The sequence below is a fragment of the Betta splendens genome, chromosome 8 (assembly GCF_900634795.4).
Source record: "Betta splendens chromosome 8, fBetSpl5.4, whole genome shotgun sequence".
In the NCBI taxonomy this organism is placed as follows: domain Eukaryota; kingdom Metazoa; phylum Chordata; class Actinopteri; order Anabantiformes; family Osphronemidae; genus Betta; species Betta splendens.
Genome location: NC_040888.2, coordinates 6,287,233 through 6,304,598, shown reverse-complemented (window position 1 = coordinate 6,304,598; position 17,366 = coordinate 6,287,233). Strand labels below are relative to the sequence as shown.

The 17,366-nt window shown below is 45.4% G+C and overlaps 2 protein-coding genes across 10 annotated transcripts in view; both read left to right on the top strand.

The window, feature by feature from the left end:
- Positions 1–76: 76 nt before the first annotated feature.
- LOC114859792 (charged multivesicular body protein 6-like) lies at positions 77–4,427 on the top strand. Of its 2 annotated transcripts, XM_029157777.3 has the most exons (8): positions 77–968; positions 1,549–1,658; positions 1,919–2,006; positions 2,367–2,453; positions 2,831–2,896; positions 3,164–3,244; positions 3,925–4,000; positions 4,094–4,427. In XM_029157777.3, exons 1-8 carry the CDS (start codon positions 903–905, stop codon positions 4,141–4,143), a joined length of 624 nt encoding a protein of 207 aa, XP_029013610.1. In that variant the 5' UTR covers positions 77–902; the 3' UTR covers positions 4,144–4,427. The 2 variants fall into 2 exon arrangements, with proteins under 2 accessions (XP_029013610.1, XP_055366574.1); XM_055510599.1 differs by lacking the exons at positions 3,925–4,000; positions 4,094–4,427 and adding an exon at positions 3,327–3,913.
- A 1,155-nt stretch (positions 4,428–5,582) lies between these two features.
- baiap2a (BAR/IMD domain containing adaptor protein 2a) overlaps positions 5,583–17,366 on the top strand; it is a 35,024-nt gene continuing 23,240 nt past the window's right edge. For 2 of the 8 annotated variants that reach the window (XR_008695229.1, XM_055510594.1), the window contains exons 1-2: positions 5,583–5,806; positions 14,762–14,837. Coding sequence is in view for 3 of the 8 variants with exons in the window: in XM_055510594.1 (XP_055366569.1) it covers positions 5,735–5,806; positions 14,762–14,837 (148 nt within the window). In the remaining 5 variants the exon portion in view is untranslated. Of the gene's footprint in view, positions 5,807–14,761; positions 14,838–14,941; positions 17,211–17,366 lie in introns of those variants that run through there. The other 6 variants (XR_008695227.1, XR_008695226.1, XR_008695230.1 and 3 more) reach the window with 5 other exon arrangements.

Genomic DNA, 17,366 nt, shown 5'->3' with positions numbered 1-17,366 from the left:
ATGAACAAAACTATTTTATTTTGTGAGAAAATCCAGCATTTTTTTCTACTATACCTAAACCTTATACCTGCCTAATCTGAGTAATCTACATTAGTGTCAAACATTTCTTAGCCCCTTCACCTGCGAAGTGGGGCTTTTATTGCTCATGATTTAGGTTAAATAGAAGCACTTCACCTGCTTAAGCCACATTCCTATCCTTAATTAAAGACATGTTATTGCTGTCAAATAATGAACTAATTTTAATTTATATAGATCAAATATAGTCATCTAAACATCATCGTAATATTCTATAAAACAGGAAGGCAGCATAATAAGTTTTTAAGCCTTTATACCGGTAAAATCAAAATAAGAGTTGTTTTTTTTCCAACAAAGATTGCCAGAACTTGGACAAATATAACTATAAAGCGAACAAAGCATTTGTAGAGACTGAGCTCATTCTCTTTTTGTATATCTCAGCCGGATATTTTATTGCCAAATGTCACGGTGACTGTCCAAGGTGCTGATCCTGCAGTGGCCGGTTAAACGGAGCTCTCCACGGTGACAATAAGCTATCGGCCTTTGTTGAGTTATTCAACATTCGTTGTTATTGTGCCTTTTGTGTCCACGTCGGCTAATTTATCTAGAGCACGTGCTGCCGCTGTGAGGTTGAGCTGTGTTATATCATGATGCGATCAAACCCACGGTGTGATAATAAATAAGCGCTTAACGTTTCACCGAAAGCGAAGCTTGTGACGCTGCCGCTGCGTGTCCCGTCCCGCTTGCCGTAGAAAACGCGGAACAACTGTGGGCATGGTGCCGGACGGTAGCTGCACGTCTGAGCGTTTAGGCAGTTTGTTACAATGGCAACACGTTCGGGAGAGCGGTTTATGATTCATGTTGTTGAAAGGGGATGTGGCTGAATAATGGGAAACGTTTTTGGGAGAAAGAGTCGACCTTCGCGTGTAACGGAACAAGATAAAGCCATCTTGGTGAGCTAATAGCGGCTGTAGCCTCAGACTAGACCCGTTAGCTAATTCCAACTCTCAAGTGGGTGATATATGTTGCATTTTATATATGTTGACTTTATTTAGTTGTGACCTGCAGTGGATTGTTTGTACTTTTATCTCATGTATTTGTCAATTACTCTTGGCTTTCCTGTATTTATGGTGTATTATTATAAATGCAGAAATAAAGTGGGTCTCTGCCTCTGCCTTTACCAGCGTCTGTGTTTTGTCTGTTCCACACTGAAGGTCAAAGTAATACAGATCTATGGTAGTTACATACCTAAATGATTTACTAGTTTGTTGAATAAAACGTTTTATAAAGCAAGTGATAGTATTTATAATTATAAAATTATTATAAGTTTAATTTTTTCACTCCCTAGTTCTGATTTCAGCTATATTTTGTGAAAGAAATAAGCGTGTATTTTTGGATGTTTTTTTGTTTTGGTTACTGAATTTACTGTGAATTTGTTACATAATTGCCCAATTTTATCTTTATTTTGTGTATTTGTTGATATAAGCACACATGCATATCATTTAAATATTCTCCCCGACTGTTGTTTTCCAGCAACTGAAGCAGCAGAGAGATAAGCTGAAGCAGTATAAACAGAGAGTTACACTCCAACTGGAGAAAGAGCGACTTCTTGCAAAGCAGCTGCTGAAAGATGGCAGAAAAGAGTGAGTTTCACACAATGAGTAACAGCAGAACACATGTGTGCACCACAATGTAGTGACTTTGAGTGAGGGAACAGTGCAGTTGGTCATTTAAAAACCATATATAATATATACAGAGGATACTTTCTTCTTCCTACTTCTGCTAATGTGCAGATCTCTTGTGCATAAGTACACCATCTAAAATGTATATGTTTAACCTGGTATGAATGTCCACAGAAACATAAATATATGTTTTACCCTTTTGTTTTTCTGCGTCGTTGCAGAAAAGCACTGTTACTTCTCAAGAAGAAACGTTATCAGGATCAGCTGCTAGAAACGACTGAGGGTCAGATTTCAAACCTGGAGCATATGGTAAATTCTGCGTGATTAGACATCACTTGAAACATCACTATCAAATGTCAATGTAGTGCTGTGATTTAATAACAGCACAATCTTTCCTCTGATGAAGAACAAAGTTTGTGTTGTCTACGTCATCTAATAAATTCATCAAAAGACAAATAAAATATTATGATAAAATATTTCTTTATTTATGTTATGATAAAAGCAAGCAGCTCTTATTAACAATCCATTATACATTTATGGTTGTTGCTTTATGAGTTGATACCGAATCACTAAACTCAAGCATAATATATTTTTCGTGACCGCTAGATGACTTGATCTTTTCATTTACTTTTCTGCATTTCATTGTGTTGATGTTATATTTATCAACAGGTTCAGGATATTGAGTTCATGCAAATGGAGATGAAAGTCATCGAGGGGCTCAAGGTTGGAAATGATTGTCTGAAGAGTATGCATGAGGTAGATATTCTTTAATGTTTTTTTTTACCTTTGTGTGAAATATGCTTCGTTTGTGATATAATGATACCCCCTTACGCTTCACATGCTGTGTGTGAATATTCTAACAATGTCAAAGTTTTCTCAGATAAGAACGCTTTCTTTAATGTGATCCTTGGGTGAGGCTTGAGCAGCACCGAAAGCTTGAGGTTTGTGTTAGCATAGCTGGTGCACATTGTTTGAAGATTAAAGGATTAAGAAGCAAAGCCTTGACTGCAGCTGTGTGACTCCTGCACATCCTTGGATACAGTGTGCAGATCCTGCTGAATTGTTCAAAACATGTTTTTCTCCAGAAATCTTCTCTTCTGTAAGTGTGGGTTTTCTTTCCTTATTTGTGCCAGATCATGTCAGTAGAAGATGTGGAGAGAATCCTGGATGAGACCCAGGAATCAATTGAATATCAGAGGGTATGTTTTGTGCTTGGCGTTATTAAAATACACCTGCACGGTTAGATCTCTTTTTCTTCAGTAATTATTTTCCAAACCAGAACTGCCTGAACCTGATATCAAACTGCAAAGTACGAGTGCTGGGGAAGCAAGATATGCAAGAACCTATTAATCCATAATTCACTGTATTAGTGAATGCTGACATCTTTAAGCACTAACTCACTAATTCAGCAGTAAAATGGAGCTGTCACCATGCTGCCAGCTAACACATTTCTTCTGCTTCTGCAGCAAATAGATGAAATGCTGGCTGGAGCGCTGACGCAAGAGGATGAGGACGCGGTTTTAGCAGAGCTGGAAGCTATCACTCAGGTGAGCCTTAAGCTTCGTGTTTAGCCTTTATTAATACCAAGGGTGTTTGCTGAGCATGTAACACGTCACTTCACATTTATAGTTAGCGGCGCTGGGGCCTGGTGTTACCACATGCCTCAGCTGTTGGCTACTTAGCACTTCCACTGGAGTCCACTGGGCTGTGGGTAAAGCTGTGATTCAGAGTTGAGTTATTGTTTTGTATTTGTACAGTATAATATCAGCCTCTGGAGTCAAAGGCGATCGTTTGTAGAGTTTCCAAAGATGCCACTGTATCAATTTGAAGTAATTTCAGGCTGTTAATTGATTGAAATACTTAGATTTGCCATCTAATTATCTGAGACGACAAAGTCTCAGTGTTATTAAACTACATAAATTACTGTGTTTAGTGCTTGAACAGTGACATGAATACTAAGCCTGTTTTTTATCCAATTACACAAGTATAAATACCCAGATGGCATTGCAGTATGACTTTGTGTACAGTCAAATAGAATGGATACATGTTGGACAATATGCAAAGCTCTGTCAGGAAAATATTTTATTTGTAAATCAATTAAAAATGTTGTGAATGAACACAATGGAGCTTGGTGGGTAGATAGAACTTTTACAACACATACTGTAATTTATGTACATACAGTATGTGTGTGTCACTAGATCCCATAATCACATGTCTGTGTCCACAGGGAGAAACTGTAGCACTGCCAGCAGTCCACACTGAGCCAATACCAGAAGTTCCAGAGGCAGCTAAGGCAGAAATAGGTACTGTCACACGTCAGCTTTACTTGCTGAATTCAATAATTCTTTTCTTGTCAGATGTTATTACATTTAATTTTTTGATGTTGTGTTTTCTAGAGAGGGGAGTATCGAAGAACAAGCCAGACAGAGTGATGCTGTTGGCCTAACAGACTGAAATTGTTAATATTTAGTGTTGAGCTTCAGATACGTGAACTAATCTGTCTTAGTGCTGGTGGACTTTCTTTATTTATTTTAATTCGTCATGACTTGTCCGTAGCTGACAGTTGTTTCTGATTTATTGCTTCCTGAAGCCTCTACGTAGAGGAAGAGATATGTCCTGTTCCTCTGTGTCTGAACTGAGCTAACCTGACAAATTTACTGACGGGATTGATGCTAAGGTGTTTTACATGTTTACTTGTGCTACATATTAAATTGAGTTGTGGCAACAGCAGGTTATCATACGTTTTCTTGCAGAAACATGTTCTTTGGTCGCTTCAGTTCTATGCATTCATTCTCCAGTAGGGGGCAGTCACCTCTAGGTTTTGAGACCACAAAACGGGCGTCTTCATTCATTTATTTATAAAATGTGTACAGATGTGTGCAGTGGAGAAGCAGAGAGCTCATGTTACTCATATGTGGGAGATGTTTAGACAATAAAGCCAGTATAGTATTTACAATCCTGCTAAGTGGCCACTTAGGCTTTAATTAACATGCACAATGAAGCAAACAGAGAGAAAAACATCACCTACTGAAAACAGTATGACTCGTTGAGCATTACACAATGTAATTATGTACATAAAATGGGATGTGAAGGGAGAGAAACGTCGTGGGTTTGTAGATTCAATAACACCAATTCAGTGTCCAAAGACCAAAATGAACAGTTATAGAACATTATAAAGCAGCACAATGGTTTTCTAAACTACATAAAAGACGGGAAAACGCTGAGCAGTGTCTGAAAAGGCAAATAAAAAAAAAAAAAAAACAACATGCCAAAACTTAAACCATGAACGTTTATCCCCACGTTCAGTTTGCTGTTGCAGATGGATTCACTGTAGGATACTACCCTGTATGTGTAGGGATCACATTGCGTTGTGGATACTGTACATGAGAGCCACAGTGGAGCTCAGCTGGTGCAGTAATATGGGGAGGGGAGACCAAATCAACACTTTGCAAGATGGTGCTGCGTTCGGGTCCTGTAGGAACTGCAATGTACGCTTAGATTTTGTAAGTAGGATATAATTCTATAGAAAAATATTTACTTGTATAGCATTCATATATAGTATTGTTATATTAATTGGATTTATTATGATGTCCCGCATCACAATAAATCCAGTAGTAAATATAGTTTTATTCTTACACAAAATATAGTTTTGTTTTTACATATTTAAACTGCATAGTGTTTTGTCAACTTTCATTGAACTATTACTGCATTTTAATTAATTGCATGATTGTGTTGTGTATTCAGTAGCCTTGCCTACTAAACTAAAAACAATTGTGAATAGTAAGTGAATTGTATGCGTTTGAGCGCCTCCCGAGCTGGCGGGGGAGCTGTAAATGCCGAGCGGTGCTTGAAGGCAGCAGCGCTCTGTCAGCTGTGAGAGGGAAGGTGTGTTTAGTTCGAGTGGGGTTTCGGCTGCGAAGCATCGCCTCCTTCCCTCACGGGCTCATCGCTTCGCCATTGTTTGACCAAACCCGCGTCTTTACGCATTTTTCTTTCCACATTTTACGCGGATACGTTTCAAGACAAAACAAACGTTTATGGTCCTGGCTGAAGATTTCACGATGTCTCGCACCGACGAGGTTCACCGCTTGACGGAAAATGTCTATAAGGTAAGGTCAAAAGTAAGGAATAAAGTTTTGAGTTGGGTGAGATCGAATGGAATCGGGCGCCGGACGCGCGGTGGAGCCGCGCCGTGAGCCAGTTTTATTGGCGCATCCACGCCTCGTGGTTCTTTTCGTGGATTATCTCTGTAGGGAGAGGCGCAGCTCAGTTTCCGATCAGTTGCCAATTGACCGAAATGCTCTGTCTTCCACCTCCACGTACTTCATTACGCCCAGACCTCTCTTCCACTTGGCTTTTACGCTCAAAGTCAATGGCACCAGTCGTTCACGCGCTCATTTCCTGTATGTTGGCGTGTTGTGGGATCCTATAGTGCACCCACGACGCTGGTAGTGGTTGGGGGCTATTCTTAGAATGCCACTGGATTCCTATAGCCTAGTTTCCCCCGCACCGTAGGAACGCACTGCATTCCAGAAGTGGCTGTGTGATGGGCAGAGCAGGTCGCGCTTATCTGTTGCAACAAGTAAACATTTGCCCCGTTGGAATTTCAACATTCAAACCTGTTTTACACGGAGACCTGGGTGAACCTTGCGTGCAGTGGTTAAGCCGCGGCTGTGAGGAAAAAAAGACTCACTTCAAAGAAAATAAAAGCAGGGACGCGTCCTCAGAGTATTTTGTTACGATCCAGCGGAATTTAAAAATAAACATTTTTATATTAAGTAAACACTTTCCCCTGCTACAGTTTACAAACAGAGCTGTATTCAACAATAATTTTCATATTTATTTGTATTCACTCACGTCAATTGAGGCTGGCAGAGTCATTTTAAAGGAAGACTTTGCTTCCATGGCAACATTGTTCTGCCAGGAACTAACGCACCATCAAACGAGACAAACAACCTAAAGCGCGGCGATTAAGTGGAAAGGGTTGAACAAAACAACATAAAACAACCGTACAAATGTGGGAGTGAGGTCTCTGACTGAAAAGCTAAACCCAATATGAAAACGGTTGATGATTAACTTCCCCACAAGCCACTAATCCGCCGGTCGCCTGCTTGTTTCTGCAGCCTTCGCTTTGTAGTGTGAAGTTGACTGTGGTGCTGTTGGACTATCGTGTGTCGGAGTTACATGCAGCTACTGATGGAATGTTAACAAAATGTCATGTTACAAAGGCCTCACCTCCGCGTTCGCCGTGATCATCTCCGGTTTCTGTTGTCGCTCCTTGCTACATTCGGGGCCCTCATTCATTGTATTTCTAGCCATTATTTACATATAATAATCCATAAATATTGCTTCTTTACCTGGAGGCTAAGTGTGGATGGAGGCGAGCCGCCTGCTGTATCTCCAAGCAGGGAGTAGACATTTAGTGTCAGAAAGGAGGTCAGATGATTGACTGCTGCTTCTTATAGAGGCAACAAGGGAAGGGAATGTATCAGGAGGCTATTCCTGACTCCATCGCTCACGCAGCCTGCGGTTGATCCTGCTCATTGCGAATTGGATTTTCCGCTCTGTCAGGGTCTGTCCGTGTGTATACACCTGCTAATGTGGGTTAATCAGCGTGGACGCGTCGTCGGTGTCCGCTGGGAGGAACGGGCCCGTGGTCGTTCAAGAGCAGCAGCAGCAGCAGCGTTCTGTCTCTGGGGCGAAGCCGCCGTGTCAGAGTCCTGACAGGCAGCAACGCTGACGCTCAGTGGAGTGGAGAGTCAGAGTTCCTGTTCCACACCAGGGACCTGACCCGGGGCCAGAAGCTAGGAGGTCACGGAGAGTGTCACCCACAGTCGCTGCTCGTTGGCACCAGCTTCTCAGTTGACTTTAAACACAAGAGATGTGGAGTCGCTTGGTGTTACCCTGTTACCGTGTTCCAGTGAAAAGCTCCCTATTAAACTCTGCACCTGTAGGTGGTAATCAGCTGCTCTGACTGCAGGAAGCAGCTGATTCTAGTCCGGATGTCAACACCTCGTCTGGAGAGCGTCGGCTTCAGTTCCACGTGAGCGGACGATGACTCTGCGAGTGTTCAACTGTGCCGAATCCAAGCTGAATTCCTTAAATTCAAACGCAGCATTTACAGCTGTGCAGAAGATTGAACTGAGTCTGCAGCATCATTACTGACGCATTGTGGGGGTCACGGTGTCTGGCTGTCGTCTGCATGGCAACATCGCAGCTTTTCACTTTTATAATTGCAATTTTTAGAAAATGTTTTACTGATAATCACAGCGTTTGGTGCACGTGGGCCAGGTAGTAGTAAATACACCTTCCATTGCCTCCACAGATTGTTTTCACATGTTCTCTACCTCCGGAAAAAACATACTGTATGTTAGCTTCAAAGTAACTGCAGACAGCAGCTGGGCAGATGCTGAGTAATCGTAGGGGGGTGTTAGTCATGTTTGGTGTGTGTTTAACAGGGCAGGGACTGTACAGAAAGTAAGGGTGAGACCTGGGTTTCATTCCTGTGTTTTTACGCTTTATCCTAATCAAAACACTTGAATCCCGGCGTGATCCTCTATGACTCATCGTATCCCTTCTCGAACGTACTGTAGAACGCGAGAGCCTGATAACCCCCCCCCCCCACACACACACACACAGTACAGATACTTAAGGCTGACGCTCCTCTCCACCAGCTGGCCGCGTCGCCGGGTGTGCGAGGAGAGACGGTGGACGGGTCAAGCCTCTTAGCGGGCCCGACGGACGCGGGGCCGAGCGCGGAACTGGGTGAAGCTAGCAAACAGATTAATCACGCGCGCCGCGGCGGGTGACGCGGCAGCGAGACAGTTGCACACGCCCTGTGGCACCGTGTAATCTTTCAGCCTCTGTCATGTAGGGAAGCGCGCTGTGTTCGCAGCGGGGCACGCCCTAGCAGGTAAGGGAATAGAGGGGTGTGTCCGTCTGTACCAGCCCTCAGGACAGCACTCATTTTCCCATGCAGCACCACTCCCTAGTTGTCAACACAGTCTGGAAAACAGCAGATTTTCTAAAATGGCTGTTATGAAGAAGGCAAAATAATAGTTTGCCACTAACTAGATCCCCTGCGATATATATTATACTCTGCTTATAAGATTTGGACGTGTTAAGAGTCTAATGCTGCTGCAACAACTGGATTGGATTTGAAAAAAAACAAACAAAACAAAAACGCCTTCCTCATCTGAGATTTGGCTTTTCTGCCTAAAAGGCATCTCCTTATATAACCGCTCCGGCTCCTCTCTGGGCTGCAGCAGCATCGTCGTGACACCCGCTCCAATCGAGTGAATAAAAACTGTGATGATGATGGGAGGGACTACGGTTTCACCACAATCTCATGTGGGAGATCGGAACAGGTGGTCTCTTAGCAACAACGCGCCATTATTCTTATGCGTTCCTGTCATATCGCCGCGCTGAGAGGCTCGCCGGCGGCGGGGGGCGGGCGGGAGGGCGGCGGAGTGAGTGAGAGGGAGGTCACCCGAGGTTGCTTTCTTCTATTTCTTTATTTATTTTGTGTTTCTGTCTCATGAAGACAAAAGAGAGGGGCTTAAAGTTGTGTAACTGATGACAAATGGCCTCATAAGGGTGTGAAGCCGCCCTGCCCTGCTCTACTGTATATACAGCGCAGTTTCCCCATCGCGAGGCCCTAAAACGACAATGTCACTCCAAGTCGCTCCATTCATCACCGTGTTCACCTCTTCCCTTTTGCAGCGGTACATCGCACCCGGCACCACTTTTCCTCATGACGCTCCATTTAATGGAGTTTAAAATGACTTCAGCTCCGGAACATCTGCCTCCAGAATATAGTGTTTCAACAAGTTTACGCCTGCCGGTGCCCGGGGCCTCGAGAAGATTGCATTATGCACTGCAGGAGATATCATAACATTCGTTGCCTGTGGAACAGCAGATTTGTTCCCTGTGCCTTTGACTATGATGCAGAGAGAGGACTATTGCTCCACACACCCACCTTCTCTGCACGTCTGGGGGCGGATGGTTTAGAGACATTCTCTCTCTTCTTTTACTCATCACTGCTTGCTTTTTTTTTTTTCTTCCCAAGGACAGAGACTGGAGATATTCGGTGCTAAATCCAAGGCTACACTGTAATGACTGAAGATACTTTGACAGAAAAGGTCGACGTGGCTGACGTCCACAGTGTTCTGATTTGCTCTTATAGCCTTAAATGCTCTATTGTGGGGGTGGAGGAGAAAAGGAGATGAGGAGCAGGAAAAGTAGATGGAGACATTCCACATCCTTGTTCAAATAGTCCCTAATTACTATGGTGGGTGAAGCTGTAATTACACAGACGAAGACAGAACATTTTCACTAGTGCTGTGGACAATGGCCTTACATTTAAGGGTCACGGGCTGCAGTTAACATGCCTGTGGCTAGTCTCACTGTACCGCCTGCCTCTGTGGCAGCGTCGCACCCACTGGGCCGAGCCCCAGACGCGACGGGCCGCCATGCAGAACCAGAGAGATACTGGGCGCGCGCGGTTCCCGAAGTCTGAGGTGAACTGAAGCTGCCGTTCAAACTGTCCCTTCGCTGGTTTGGAGAACTGAAGACCGGGCCTCGGTTGCTGTGGTAACCAGCGCCTGCGTTGGGTTGGTTAAGTGGCTGGTGCCGGGCTGACGGGGGGGGGGACGCGCTGCCTCAGATGACAGCGAAGCAAACAAAGCCAGTAAATAGTGGTTCAGATTATCGGTTGTGGGCACAGGCATCGCGAGGAAGACGTGTCAGAGGTGACTCGGCGTTTCCTTCCTCTGCCTGTCTGCAAGTAGAGCTCCTTCACCAAAGTGCGTTTCAACTCATCAAATCATCCAAACCATCCTAGATTAGAGGACCGGCCGTGTTGCTTTTTAATTAAAGATCGTTCCAAATGATCTATTTTCAAAGCAGCTCCCTCCCAGTTCCATCTACGATATTACTGCTTTAGAAAAAGCGCTGATTTTATTGTCTTGCTTCGTCTGAGAACTCTTGCGCTCCGTGAATTTTAACGCGACCCTCGACTCGGGCCAAAGCGGATAATTGCGTCTGCCTTTCATTCACTTTTTGTAATAACTAGCACTTTATGAGGCCTGCAGGAGCCGAACAAAGAGGCGGCAGGCGGCCGGGTCTTATCTCTGAAATCTCTGACTGCCCCCAGTGGTAATTCGCATCAGCTTGGTTATTATCCGGGTCAAAGGTCATGACACGTTGTCCCAGGATCCAAAATGAAACCGAATAATCATCCCAGGTGACCTTGTGATACTGTATAAGCGCCGTCACTGGGTGTAATCTGAGAGCAAGTGCTCAGACTCTCAGTATTTACTTTACTGCTGGTGCAGTTGTCTGTGGTTGATACGACCGACCTGTAAACGGAACAAGAGCTGCTCTCTGCCGCGCTCGCTTGGAACCGGCACAAATATCCACTCGGTGTCTCGGTTTTGCTTACACCTTGGCTTCCACTGAAAGCGCGCGTTGTGCTCGCTGCGGCGTCTGCAGGGAGGACGGGCTCCTTCTCGCTGCAATAAGAGTTGACTTTCTGGAGTAGCGCCGGCGGCCGCGCGGTCCCGGTCCCGCGCTTCCGTGAAGGACCTGCTGCACGAGGAAAGCTTAGATTCCTGTTTTTAAATTGTCACGTGATTGTGAATGATCACAGATGAGCGTTTGTTCGCTGTTACATTCAAATGTGACATTCAACAAGAGGAGCGGTGACCACAAAACACATGCGATGTTGTTTTGTAGTTTCTTTGTACATTTTTAAATGAAAACGCAGTAGAAATAGAATTTGTGTTCTTTTCAAATAGACAGGCCTCACTCTCGTCTTGGAGGAGCAGGGGGTTTGCTAATATTAATGCCCCTGGCTGCCCGAAGGCATCATTTTGTTTGCATAATTGTCAAATAAAAGTCAATTTTCCAAACTTTTACACTGAAGAACCGGAGAAAACGCTCTTCTGTGGCTTGTTGCATTTCCAGCCCGGTGGTGATCAGGTGACGCTTCGTGACCTCCCACTGCTCCACATTGGAACCACCGGAGTCATGCGGCGGTTGTCGGGTCCATCAGCGCATTATCCACTTTCCTTTTGCATTCCTCCCAGATCGCATCGCCGGCGCTGAGCTGCCTCTGCTGCCTGTCAGCGCGTGACGCGTCCTCGCAGTCCAAACAAATGCGGTAATTGACGGTTTCGGGGCCCGTGGCTTGTCGATACCGGGAGGAAGGAGCAGATGATGGCATCCTGGCGACGGATTGCGTGTGATCCCCCCCCACCCCGTTCTAATCAGCTGGCGTCGCTTGAATCGACTCCCATTTGCATGTCGTCGCCGTAGGTCCGCGTGGGCGTGCGTGCATGTGTGCGAACAGAGCCGAGACGGATGGAGCGACGCTTCGTCTCATCCAAACTGACCTTTATTATAGTCGCTGGGCCGAGGAGCGAATCATTCGCTTGGGGTACAGGGAGAAATCCTCCTAATCCTCTTAATAATGTTGTCCCTTATCGGCAGCCTTTATGCCGGCGCACTCCATTCCTCGCTGTTCTTCCCGTCCCACCTCGCGGAGCGGCGTTCAACAGATACCATTCAATTTGCAGGAGCTGCTTCTCTGCCCTTCTGTTAATTGTCCGCTTTAATTTTCAGCTCGGAGCGCCGCTAATGAATTCATTCAAACCTCACAGACTGTCGTCTCTCAAAGTGGACAGTCTCTCAGAGATGGGAAAGGGAAAAAAGATTGCACTTCAGCCTTGACACATTTCTTATTTTATTATGCGTTTAATTGAAAGGTGATACAGAGAGTGTATGAACACCAGCGCATGGCTTCGCTCTGAGGTTTTACATTATTTAATTTCATCTCCCACCGTCATATACTTGACTCTCTCTCTCTCTCTCTCTCTCTCTCTCTCTCTCTCTCTCTCCACACAACTTCAAGTGGCCCCATTTCCCAATTAGCTGCTACAATTAGGGTAACGATGTAGTACAAGAGAACTGGGATGATAAATTTAGTAACAATGGGAAGAGATGAAGAAAGAAACTACCTCGCTGTCTCTCTCTGTCTTTTTTTTTTTTCCTCGCCCACCCCCCCAGCTGCATGTCATGTCGTTTCTAATGCCCTGTAATTTATGTACTTTTATATAACCGCAGCTAATCATCCGATACTTGATGCGGAGCTGCTCCGTGTATGTGTTTATGAAGTGGCGGTGGGTCAGCGCGTGCGCGCGCGTGTGTGCGCGTGTGTGTTTTAGTACATTGAAGAAAGCCAGCCAGGTCTGTGGCAGCTACCTTTGGCCTCCTCAGTGTGGGGGAGTGTTCTGTAATGGTGCTGCGCTGGGTTTTACTTGTTATGTAATCCTCCCACCACTTTTAAACACCACCACGCTTTATTAAAAAGCCTTGTGCTAATGTAGGTGTGTGCATGACTACACACAGACACACACACACACGCGCCTTTGGTGATGTGCAAAATCCGTGTGACCCTCCTCATCAATGAAATGCACTTCACATCACAAACAGGCGCAGTGAAGCAGCATTTCAGAAAAAGAAAAAAAAAAACGAAGCGTTTCCTTAGCAGCTTCCTGAGGGACGCGTCGGGTTTTCATCCTCCCAGAGGCGGAGAGCAGGGATACCTTCTCGCTGAAGCGCTGTGTGGGATTGTCCCCCAGTTGTGCTCCTGCTCTCGCCGTGTGTTCGACAAACGGAGCCAGATGGTAAATAGAGGAAATGCATTCACGCAGGAGCTGCTGCTAGCGTGGTTTATTGCATTCATCCCTCTGTATTAGCTTTAGAATGAGATTAAATAGTAGCTGCCTGATGCCATATGATTAAAAGAAGCAAACGAAGAGCTTTAGTTTGTGAGTATAACTGTGCTGTACAGAACATTTTGTCCTCAACAGTTTAATAGTTTTCTCCATGTAGAAGCAGCCGATCTTGGTAATTAATGTTGTATATTATGACAAATTGAATATCTTTAGGATTTTGACCGCCAGTCTCAGTGATGCGATGCGATCTTGGGCATTTCATTATTTCCGTCCTCTTTTAAAGCTCTCGTTAATTGATTCCGGGGTTAATTGTTAGTTTTGACACTAGAAAGGATCAGTGTGATTAAAATTTGCGTTCTTGTGCTGATTAACAGACTTTATTATCAACACAATCAGCATCGTAATTAAAACCAACTACAGCAGGTCAAGAATGAGTGACCGTGACTGAGTGCAGCTGGGTTTTTCCATTGTGTTTCTGTTTTAGCCTCACATGCACAGTCATGGGGAGGCGTTGGGTAAAACAGTTGCTCTCAGTAATGCGAGTAAGTGGTTTATGTCTGACTCACTGGTTCTTCTGGAGGTCGGTTGCGCTCTTGACCCGCGGCTCCTGGTGAACGGGCAGCGCAGCCAGCGCACATGCAACACCCCTGCTCCGATTAAAAACTTAATGAAGGAAGCAAAGCTCAACATAAACCTTTGCTGATTTTCAGGGGTAGTTTCAGGTCGACGCCGGTGGCACCTTGCCATACTGTTTGTGCCACACTGTGGATTCAGGCTAGAGGTAGATTAAGTGCTCTCCTGCAGCATCGATGGCCTGTGTGGGCACTGCTGCGGCAGCACTGGCCGCGTCTCTGTCCCCTGGCTGTTCCTGACTAACTGACTGGGGACCGGCTAATTGGAGGAAGCCCTGGAGGAGCGAAGGAAGGCGAGGTAGACGAGAAGTGGATGTCAGGCACTGTGCTGACTTGCTGCTGCCTTGACAGTCTTAAAATGAGATCATTCTAAGCCATAAAGTACTTGTTGTCCTCATCAAAACAAGTAGATGCTGATAAATGATCACGAGAAGCATTCATCTGCTCCACTGCCTGCTTCCACCGGGACTATGTCTCTGTGAGAGACCTCATTAACGTTTCAGTCGACCTCCGAGTGTGTCCAAAGATTCCGTCGCTGGCTAAAACAGATTTTGTGCAGCCGAGGGAGGCTTTTGTGCGAGCGTCAGAAATGGAGAGAGAGAGGTGCTGTAAACCTGTGTTCCCTTCTCTTGACCCCGCTCCGCTGATAAGCCAAACGTCCTCTCCAATCTTTCCTCTCGCTCTTCTTTTGCAGACTATCATGGAGCAGTTCAACCCCTGCTTACGGAACTTTGTTGCCATGGGGAAGAACTATGAGAAGGCTCTCGCCAGTAAGTCCTTTTTTATTTCTCTCCACTCCCGGTTTCACTGCAGGTTCAGGCTCACAGCCAAGCCGGCACTTTCTCCGGCTATTTCAGGTTCTCTATTTGTGTAGCTCTCAAGCCATCTTGTCTTTGTTTCACTAAAAAAGGGGCAGTTGTTCCCCTTTCGAATGGTCTTCCAGGCCATTTGCTACCAGTTAATACGTTCTTTTTAAGAAGGTTCCAAAATCTCAGTGGACCATTGTACTGACCTGACAAATGGATGGTATGAACTAATAGTTTGGTGTCTTCTAATGTACCATGTGTTTTAAAATTCTTTTTAACCACCTTAACGACTTTTAGGAACATTCATTATCTTAAAGCGGCGTTTCTCGTGAACAGATGGTGTTTAAAACCCCAAATCCGGAGATTTACAACAGGTTTTTTCGTTCGACAGCATTCAAATGGAGTGCACGCACAAATAAAACTCGAAGAGATTAAAGAAAATGTAATGAAAATGGGTCAAATAACTTTCCCTTGGCCTTGGTTCAAGGACGGACAACCCGCGGCTAATCAAATCCAATAAGCAGAGGCTCTGTCTCCCCTCCCCAGTCTTGAGCCTTGATACCCTGTCACACAATAACTAATCCTGACCCTGTAGGTACTTTAGGAGACAGACTTTATAAAAACCCACTTTGCAGGATTGGCTTGACCCACAGGACTAAGGTGCTCTGATTTGCAGTGCCCATATGGTGCGATCAGTAAAATTATTCACCACCAGAAATGGTAAAGGTCTTCACGGGTAGGCTCTAGAAAGTCCAGCTTTTTCAACACAGCAGTCGTTGCTTAGTAAGTGCAAAAGCAACAGATGCACGCTACTCAACTGCCTATCAAGTCTGGAACTTGTTACACAAGTTTCCCTGACGGCATGAGGAGGTACAGGAAATGATCGTCTTGATCAAGAGGTGCGCAGTTCTTGGATCAGTAGTTCCGACACCAGCCCCTCCCCTGCCCACTCTGTGTCTGCTTTGTTCAGTGATTTGGATAATCCTCTCCTTCTGCTTCTGTGAGCTCCTCACTACCCATTTCATTAGCCAGAAGCACAGTATCTATATAGATCCAGCTTATCTACTGAGCCACTCTTCATCTGCGCACGCACCCCCCCTATTTCACACTTTGCTGCTGCAGCAGCAGCAGCGCTGGCATCAAGAAAGTGTCCGTTGCTTGGAGATCTCTTTTGAAAATCCACTCCCACACCCGCCCCATCCTCCCCCCAACCACAACACCCGCACATGCAGTACAGACGTGCACGCTTTCTGGAGGCATCGAGCGAGGCAGGAGGTCTGGTCGGAATAATGAAGAGCCGTGATGCTCTGGAGGCTGCTGTCGCTTCGGAGGTGTTCCCCCAGCAATGGAGGAGGAAAGAGACACACACACACACACGGCCTCAGCTGTGTGAGTCTGACTCAGCTGTAATTGGGATTAGCATTAGCATATGTCCCTCAGCCTTGGAGCAGAGCTGCGAAGCTTCCGGCCTGGGAGACTTCCTCTATCACAGCACTGCATCTGTCTGCTAGAATTAGCCTCGACCATGCCGGCCCATTGTTGTGAGTGTGCCTCTCACCTGGCAGCTGTCTGCAGGCACAAGGCCCATCTGTCACCTGGGCCGCTGTCGGACTCGCCTCCGAAAAGCCAGTGTCCATTATTCATGGGGAACGACCCGATTGACAGCCGGATGACAAACCCCTGGAAGCTTAGTCCGTCCTTCCCGACCTTTTCCTGAGCAGTGCAGCAGTTGAAATAATAGGGGCCGAGGTGATATTTGCTTTGTCAGTGTGTGAGAGGAGCGATCGGTGGGATTGTTTGTGAATGCTAAAGATCTAGAGCAACAGTCAGGCATTTTGTGTTTAGACGTGCATTGTGCACGATGAGTATAGTGACCTTTGATTAAATCTGTGCATATCGGATTAATAGGAGCGGTCGGGAAATGCCACGCCGCATTAAAAGCCGTTAGGTTCATGCATATAACCAATGGGGGAACTAGAATATGTTCAAGCTTTTTCTGTGCAGGTGTCTGAGCCTCCTCCAGTCACTGTTTCCCTGTTGACTGGGCTTCAGACAGATTGACAAAAATGATGGGTCGCAGTCGAAGAAGCAAACGGCCAGTGATGGTGAACAGTGAGCGATCGGCAGCGCGACATCGCTGTTATTCTTGGTGGGACAACAGTTTTGTTGTGTTGTTTGTTTGGGTTTTTTTTTTCTTCCCCCAGAGCTGCTGTCTGGTAAATATTGAATTTTCGTGGCCTGGTTGGTCAGAGATCGAAGACAGTCCGCGGATGACGGATGGCTGTGTTTGTGCTTCCCGTTTGGTCTCGAACCGGCCCGTTTCTTTTATGAGACAATGTGAGAGTGAATTCTACTAAATGTCAACATTGTTTACAAGATAATCCAACAAGGGATTTTTTTTTTAAATTGAATTTCAAAGGGCATTAATTCCTCCATAAATCAACAAATATGATATGTCTTACTTTTAAATCAATAATGAATAGACTCTACAAC

Excerpts from the sequence above, each read along its gene's own strand:
- LOC114859792 (XM_029157777.3), top strand. The coding sequence starts at position 903 with ATGGGAAACGTTTTTGGGAGAAAGAGTCGACCTTCGCGTGTAACGGAA. Across the intron at positions 969-1,548 it reads AACAAGATAAAGCCATCTTG|CAACTGAAGCAGCAGAGAGA; the intron begins GTGAGCTAATAG and ends GTTGTTTTCCAG. Across the intron at positions 4,001-4,093 it reads GGCAGCTAAGGCAGAAATAG|AGAGGGGAGTATCGAAGAAC; the intron begins GTACTGTCACAC and ends TGTGTTTTCTAG.